General features: G+C 39.6%; 1 protein-coding gene across 1 annotated transcript; it reads right to left on the bottom strand.

The window, feature by feature from the left end:
- LOC113157057 (arachidonate 15-lipoxygenase B-like) lies at positions 1-8,272 on the bottom strand. The gene is made up of 15 exons (XM_026352298.2): positions 8,198-8,272; positions 7,858-8,035; positions 7,414-7,618; positions 7,015-7,114; positions 6,684-6,806; positions 6,489-6,592; positions 3,123-3,283; positions 2,840-2,983; positions 2,416-2,619; positions 2,163-2,249; positions 1,904-2,073; positions 1,687-1,808; positions 1,448-1,548; positions 401-571; positions 1-324 (listed from the first exon to the last, which is right to left on the bottom strand). Exons 2-15 carry the CDS (start codon positions 8,008-8,010, stop codon positions 133-135), a joined length of 2,037 nt encoding a protein of 678 aa, XP_026208083.2. The 5' UTR covers positions 8,011-8,035; positions 8,198-8,272; the 3' UTR covers positions 1-132.
- Positions 8,273-8,738: the final 466 nt, after the last annotated feature.

Below are 8,738 nucleotides of genomic sequence, written 5' to 3'. Positions count from 1 at the left end.
CACAGATAATATAAAATCAGCAGTACAACATCATCAGAAAGGATTATGGCTACAAATTATTAGCAGACAGTTTTTCTGTTCAACACAGCATCAGTGAAAAACTGAACAAGCAGTTTCTATGTTTGTCGACACTCAAATGGCCACACTGTTTTCCATCACAGCTGGATCCATGTATGTGTACGGGATTTTACTTTCATTTTCCAGACTCTTGTTCCTTTTGTTGATGTCTTCACTTAACTTCTTTAGTTCTCCTTGAAAAACCTTTATCAGTTTGCAGGGAGTCTCCTCAGTGAAATATTCCTCTCGGTATAGGCCAAGAATGACCTGATGATCAGTGGTGCATTGTTAACAAATTAATTTACTTTTAAATGTTTGTCATAAGATTTTCATGGGTACTTACAGAGTCAGAGGACCTCTTGCTGAGTAGCCACATGACAGCCATACCATTAAAAGTACCACTGATCGTAGGCAGCGTCTGCAGCAGTGTGTTCTCGTTAGCCAGCCCTTTTTGGGTTGGTGGAGGAAGTTGTAAGGTGATGGGAGTGTTTGGCATGAAGCCGCCATAATCATACTGCAATGAAAGAGATTCAGTTCAAGAGTGATGAGGAATATCGGACATCAACACCTTTTACACACAGGTACACACAGAACACAGGTATTATTTTGTTTTTTACTTTGGCTTCATGTGAAACCTGACAATGTGCTGTATAACATGGTGCCCAAATGTTACTACAAAATCCACAATTTTGCAGCAGATGTAATAAATTTGATAAAATTTGTTTTCAATCAGATTTGTTACAGTGACTATGAAGTGTATTCACCCCCTTGAGGGTTCATCCTTGTATTGACATTATAAATCAGTCCCGGTCAATAAAAGTTGACGAATTTGAAAAAGAACATTCTAAATAACACCACATTAATGTCAAAGTAAAAACTGATTTCCTTAAGGTGAAATCAGTGAGTGCATTCACATTCACCACTTTCAGGTGAATATTTAGTAGATGCACCTTTGGCTGCAATCACAGCATGAAGTCTGTGTCGACAGGTCTCAGTTAGGCTTGCATATCTGGATACTGGAATTTTATGCCATTCTTCTTTGTAAAACAGCTCAAGCTCTGTCAACCAACAGCACTTTTGAAATTCTTAAACAAATTCTCCATTGGATTGAGGTCTGGACTTTGACTCTGCCACTCCAGACCTTGTTGTCGGTAAAACATTTCTGTGTAGATTTTGTCACATCATTATTAGGTCATAAGATTTTCCTTCGGGATTTTGCCACATTCATCTTACCCTCTACTTAACAAGCCTTCCCCACCTGGCTGCCGAGAAAACATCCCCAGAGCATGACACTGCCACCACCTCAAACACAGAATTCATCCCTCTCTCTCCAGTTATCAACTTCTACAAGAACAAAAGCAAAATTATGAATAATCATCCTGGTCATCACCTGTCCAGTGTTCACAGCTGAGTGCTGGGCTGAGCAGGTGAAAATCACCATGGTGACAAACTTGACCAACTCATCCACGGTAGGAATACTCTTTGGAATCCCTGAGAATTAGAGAGAATGATAGAAGAAGAATAGAAGAAAATATTTAGTTTAATTGATGAAAACGTCTTGATACTGGTTCATAAAATTATACCATTTATCAAAAAGACTGAGTTTTCCTCTTTTTCTTTAAAGCTCACCTGAGCTTTCTTTGGAAAGGAATCCATGTTTAAAAATGTCACCAATCCAGTTCTGCAGCTCAGGGTCTTTCTGGATCTCCTTGTTACTCTTATAGTAGTATTTGAGTATTCCCTTCACAAAGCTTTGAGGAACACACACAGTCAAATGTGCCTACACATCACTAAAAAATTCACAATCATTAACATTATGGAAAAAGGACATTGTCCAAACATCTACCTGTTGATGATTTTCCAAATCCTGAGTCCATCATCCCTGTAGTAGAAGTTTGGCACAGACTCCAGTCCACGATCAGCGATGTTGTCAGGTATACAGAGGGATCTATAGGTCAGTGAAGACAGGGATCTCTGCAGGATTGTGATCAAAGCCTCTCCACCAGAAGCTGTATTCTAAACAACAGTTAGACAGATAAAGTACACAGTTGGACATAAAAACATGTTTAGATAACAGTTTACCCTGAAGGTTGATGTTTTCGTACCTTTTTGAAAAATCCATTGTCGGAAACAAGAAGATATCGAGCTAAGATGTTGATCTGCAGAGTGTAGCGCATGTGAGGCATGAGGAGCTGAAGGAAAGAGGAAGATCTGTTAATAACATTACTGAAGAAATCCTGATGCTGCAGTAACACGTTAATAAGTGAGTCTGTAATTTATAGTGTACACACTAAAATACTGTGCTTGAAATAATGCATGTTGAAAAAATACAGCAACTTCAGTTTTCTGTCCTCTTACCTTGTACAGTGGATGAACCCTGGGAACATTGCGCAGCAGTGACACTGCAAACACCTCAGCCAGCAGGTGAGTGCGCAGCAGGTGAGAGTTGAGCTGATGCTCAGTGAACTCTGCACTTCTCACAAAGGTCTTGGCCAACAACCAATCGTACTCTGGATCATTGGGAACAAAGATGGGATTGTCATCTGCTGGAGTCTGTTTCAGCTGCATGAGAAGAGAGTGATTGGGGTCATCGCTCCATTTGACTCATTACTAGAACCCATCATTACTAATTAGACATTACTGACATCAGTGTGTTTGCTGAGCTGTAAATCTGCACATGTAAGAAGCTGGTGTTATGAAACAATTACTAAAATGTCTTTAAAGATTCTCAGTAATCCAGTTTAAGTTACTTATAGATGTAGCTGTGTTTGATTGATATCACCTGAATAGCGATGGGCATCAATTTATCATTAGGGGTTTTTTGGAGCAGGACCAGTGGAGCCATCAAGTACTGGGCCTTCCCATTGATGATGTTTGGTTGCAGTCCATCAAAATTCTTGTAGTCGCACAGGAATATGTTTCCATTCTGTGTTGAAATTTAGTGATTATAAGGTATAAACTAAATCACATTCAAACGGTACAGATAATTCACAAAGAAAACAAAGTGAGCTGATGGGGCAAATGTTCTTAGACAAAGATTCAGGATAGATTGATATTTATTCTACCTTCATTTCATCTTCCAAACTATGACCGTGGAGAAGCATCTTGTCAGTGACAGGAAAGTTACTGGGCAGAGCTGTGCAACGCCGAATAACCATGGGGTTGACGCCATTTAGAAACTGGTAGGCGAAAAAGTCATTGTGACTCCAGTTTTCCGTTACATGTTCTAGCAAAATAAAAAAATAAAAAATAAATAAATAAATAATAAAGAAAAGACATTATAAATCAATCATAGTCAATCTAAGTTGGCAACTTTGACCAATAAATTTCAGAGCACTGCCTAACTGATGTCAAAGTGAAAACAGTTATTGCAAAGCAATGTCAATAAAATAAAAATGTGTAAAGTGAAATCAGTGTTTGCATTAATATTCCAAATGTCTGACCTAATCCAACAGAGGTCCCAATATTAAGTGCTAATAGTCCCACAGTTGGAAAAGTGAAACAGGGATCACCTGAGTGCAGTGAATGTGTCTCAAGTGATTGCAGCATAAAGCACCTTATGTCTGGAAGATCCAGTCACTGGTTCTTCAGTATTCCTGGCAACAGTTACACTGTGAAGACCAAAAAAAAAAAAAAAACTCCCAGTATGACCATACCACTTGACCAGAGAACAGGTCATTGAGAAGCATAATTCAGGGATTGTAAACAAAAAAATCTCCAAGGCACTGAGCATTCCCCTGTAGTTTATTGAAATCCATGTCTGAATATGCCTAGAACAGGTCGTCCACACAAAGTGAGTGACTGTGCAAGAAGGAGATTAGTTAGAAAGGCCACTAACAGACCGAAGACTACTCTAAGGGAGTTGCAACCATCAGGCAGCAATAGGAGCAACTGTACATACAAACATCTTCTGCCCGGGTTCTTTACCAATAAAGTCATTATGGGAGAGTGGCAAGGAGAAAGCCACTGTTAAAGAAAACTCACAAACGGAGTTTACCAATAGGCATGTGGAAGACTCCACGATCGGGTGGAAGAGGGTTCTTTGGTCTGATGAGACCAAAATGGTGTTTTTTGTCTATCAGACAAGATGCTATGTTTATCACACACCAAACACTGCACATCACCACAAACACACCCTCCCCACTGTGAAACACAGTGGCAGCATCATGCTGTGGGGATGCTTCTTAGTAGCCAGCCCTAGAAAGCTTGTTAAGGTAGAGGGTAAGATGAATGCAGCAAAATATAAGACAATCCTGGAGGACAATCTTATTCAGTCAGCAAGACAACTACGGCTTAGTAGAAGATTTGTTTTTCCAGCAAGACAATGACCTGAAGCATACAGCGAAAGCTACACAGAAATGGTTTCAAGACAAGTTGAATGTTGGTGAAGCCCAGACCTCAATCCAAAAGAGACTGAGGTATTTTGGATGGACTTGAAAATGCCTGTTTCAACCTGATCCCCACACAATCTGTGTTTGAGCAGTTTTGCAAAGAAGAATGGCAAACATTTCCAGTCTCCAGATGATCAAGTCTAATTAAAACCTATCCACACAGAGTCCATGCTGTTATTGCAGCCAAAGGTGCATCTACTAAATACTGACTTGAAGGGGGTGAATATTAATGCAGACACTGATTTCACCTTATATATTTTTATTTAATTGACATTACTTTATAGAAACCTACAAAGTAATGTCTGTTTTCCCTTTGGTGTTAATGAAGCATTTTTCTTTTTTTTTTTCTGTTAAAGTTGCCAACTTGTATTGACCATGATTGATTTATGTCAATAAAAGAACGAAACATCCAAGGGGATGAGTATATACAGTGAGGGAAAAAATTATTTGAACCCCAGCTGATTTTGTAAGTTTGCCCACTAACAAAGAAATGATCAGGCTATAATTTCAATGGTAGGTTTATTTGAACAGTGAGACACAACAATGACAAGAAAAATCCAGAAAAATGCGTTTAAAAAAGAGTTATAAATTAATTTGCATTTCCATGAAGGAAATAAGTATTTGATCCCCTATCCGTCAGCAAGATCTCTAGCTCCCAGGTGGATCTTATACAGGTAACGAGCTGACATTGGCAGCCCTCTCAGCTCGTTACCTGTATAAAAGAGACCTGTCCACAGAAGCAATCAATCAATCCAGATTCCAAACTCTTCACCATGGCCAAGACCAAAGAGCTTTCCAAGGATGTCAGGGACAAGATTGTGGACCTACACAAGGCTGGAATGGGCTACAAGACCATCGCCAAGCAGCTGGGTGAGAAGGTGACAACAGTTGGTGCAATTATTCGCAAATGGAAGAAACATAAATTAACTGCCAATCTCCCTTGGTCTGGAGCTCCATGCAAGATCTCACCTCGTGGAGTTTCAATGATAATGAGAACGGTGAGGGATCAGCCAAGAACCACTCGGGAGGAACTTGTCAATGATCTCAAGGCAGCTGGGACCATAGTCACCAAAAGAACAGTTGGTAACACACTACGCCGTGAAGGACTGAAATCCTGCTGTGCCCGCAAGGTCCCCCTGCTCAAGAAAGCCCATCTACAGGCCCGTTTGAAGTTTGCCACTGAACATCTGACTGATTCAGAGGAAGACTGGGTGAAAGTGTTGTGGTCAGATAAGACCAAAATCGAGCTCTTTGGCATCAACTCAACTCGCTGTGTTTGAAGGAGGAGGAAGGCTGCCTATGACTCCAAAAACACCATCCCCACTGTCAAATATGGAGGTGGAAACATTATGCTTTGGGGGTGTTTTTCTGCCAAGGGGACAGGACAATTGCACCGCATCAAAGGGAGGATGGATGGGGCCATGTACCGTCAAATGTTGGGTGAGAACCTCCTTCCCTCAGTCAGGGCATTGAAAAGGGTCGTGGTTGGGTACTCCAGCATGACAATGATCCAAAACACACGGCTAAGGCAACAAATCACTGGCTCAAGAAGAAGCATATTAAGGTCATGGAGTGGCCTAGTCAGTCTCCAGACCTTAATCCCATAGAAAATCTGTGGAGGGAGCTGAAGGTTCGAGTTGCCAAACATTGGAGAGGATCTGCAAAGAGGAGTGGGCCAAAATCCCCCCTGAGATGTGTGCAAACCTTGTGGCCAACTACAAGAAACGGCTGACCTCTGTGATTGCCAACAAAGGTTTTGCCACCAAGTACTAAAGCACGTTTTTCGAAGGGATCAAATACTTCTTTCCTTCGTGGAAATGCAAATTAATTTATAACTCTTTTTGAAATGCATTTTTCTGGATTTTTCTTGTCATTGTTGTGTCTCACTGTTCAAATACACCTACCATTGAAATTATAGACTGATCATTTCTTTGTTAGTGGGCAAACTTACAAAATCAGCTGGGGTTCAAATAATTTTTTCCCTCACTGTATATGTATAAACTGTTCATAGATACATTATTTTCATCAGTTTTTGCATACTTGATATCTTAGAAATTTTGGAGGAGAAAGCACGACCAACATGGTGAAAATGTTTCCAGTTGTCCATGTAGCTAGCCAGCCCTTTCAGTTGTAGCGATGCCAGTCTAAAATATAAAAAGAGTAACTTTACTATGATGGCTCAAAACTGATAGCGATTGGGAGAGAAACAGATAAACTTACGAACAGAGTATTTACCCTACAGTTTGTGTGAGGCCAATCTCTACACCCTTGACTAAGGAGAACCACACCTCAGTAGGCAAAGACCAAATTGAATCTTCCTGTATGCAGTGAGGAAGTCCTCGATCATTTTCCTTCCAACTAGGAAAACAGAGGAAAAAAGTCACAAGGTTTTTAGATTGTTCCAGATCGTACTGCATCGCCCCTTAATGTACAGCATGCAACAATAATAGGAATACAGCTGTTAATAATTAAAACATTGCATCTAGCAACAATTGTTATTGTACAATAATGTCTGGATGCACAGTAGTCTTGGGTGGATAACAAAGAAGAAGCACTGAGCTCTCACCAATAGTCTTTCTTTCGTTTCTCCAGCTCCTGTTTTCTGTAATCATCACGCTTTTTGCCAAATAGACTTAAACTGTCAGAGATGTCAGAGCCTTTTAGAGCTTTAAGAAAAATAAAAAAATAAAAAAATGAAGAACAGCATGGGTTGAAGTTGTAGATTCACTTTAAGCCAAACAACTCTAGCACTTACATCTTAAGAAATTAGCACTTTTTTTTCCTTGACCTAGATATTTCACCTTGTAATTTACTTGTAAGTTGCTTTAGATAACATCTTATATGATATCATCTGCCAAATGACTAAACGTAGGTCTGTTCAAGGTGCTGTAATACAGATAGAAGACACAACTCTTTCCTTTATGTCCACTCTGGTCAGTGAACAGGATGTCAAATCTCCACAAACCTGTTCCCTCACTGAAGCAGTGCACCTCACTGTCATTGATCCAACAGTAGATGGGAAATTTGTAGGTGAGTTCTTCTTCTGATTTCACTTCTACCTTGTCAGGGAACCAATTGTCTACTGGAAACATGTCATGACTCTGTTTGTCCAGTTCTATCCAAATCAGCTGTCCGAGGGAGGTATCGCAAGACACAGTAAAACTCGACACCTGGAGTAATGACAGAAGTTGTAAACATTTTTGTTGTGATGAGTAGAATTGAATGCTCTTGACACTTGTGTAAAAAAATTAGTTCACAGCTATTACTTTATATATTTAGCCTTATTTAAGATGGCAGCAGATATGATTATATGTTTAATTGGCGGTCTGTTCAAGTCTCTAAATTCTCATTTCATGTATATTATCCCAAAGATGCAAAGTTGAAGAAGCTGGTCATTTTGCAGACTTACTTCTCCTTGGCTGAAGCCTGAAATCAGTTTCTCACTCTTCAGCATTGTGCGTTCGCTTTCTCCATTTATGCCCACGAGCTTAATGAAGACATCATTAAAAGTGGCGGTCCCCTCACGATTGCTAGTGTACACAATCACTTTGTAATACAACATTTTCTCTCTGTAAAATAGACAAACCCTGGAAGGGTGACAAAAAAAATATTAATTCTTTACAGTGGTTAGGTTTACAAAGAAAATACTGGAACTGGAAGAGGACAATGGCAAAATGGTTTATACTCATTTAATTTAAATATGCCACCTGTTTGCTAAATGAAATCACTTCAGAAAGTGTTTCTCTTACCTCTGCTAATGAATCCAAGAAGTTCCTTTGATGGGTTGCTCTTACTAAAAATAATGTCACAGAGTCCTTGTATTTTGTACCTGCCATTTGTATAGGACTGAACATTTGGACCACACAGTGATGAATATTTAATACACTTGCAAAACCTGTAAAAAGGGTGTGGCAACTGAAGACATAACAAGTAAAAAAATAATTGATGCTGTTACAAAACTGATCTGTATCGCAGACCACATTGGAAACAAGTCTTCTGTAAATATTGATCTGCACTGATACACACAATGACACCGATGGCAGAGCTACCAAGCCATGTCACCTTGAGCAACAAACCACTGCAAGTTGGAGCAGGTGTGTTTTCCCAAATTCCACTGAACGCTATCTAATCATTTCTATAGAATTTAATTAAGAAAAACAAATGCCTAAATGGAACCTGTTTTCTTTGTTGATCACCATTCAGTGTTTTTATAAGCCACACCTTCAGTGCACCATTTTATTATGAGCCTCTGCTGAGATGAGCTGCTCAGTCCCTTTTCTAATAAGTATG

This window comes from Anabas testudineus, chromosome 18 (genome assembly GCF_900324465.2).
Source record: "Anabas testudineus chromosome 18, fAnaTes1.2, whole genome shotgun sequence".
Taxonomy (NCBI): domain Eukaryota; kingdom Metazoa; phylum Chordata; class Actinopteri; order Anabantiformes; family Anabantidae; genus Anabas; species Anabas testudineus.
Note: the sequence above shows the minus strand (reverse complement) of the source record. Positions and strands in the feature narration are given on the sequence as shown.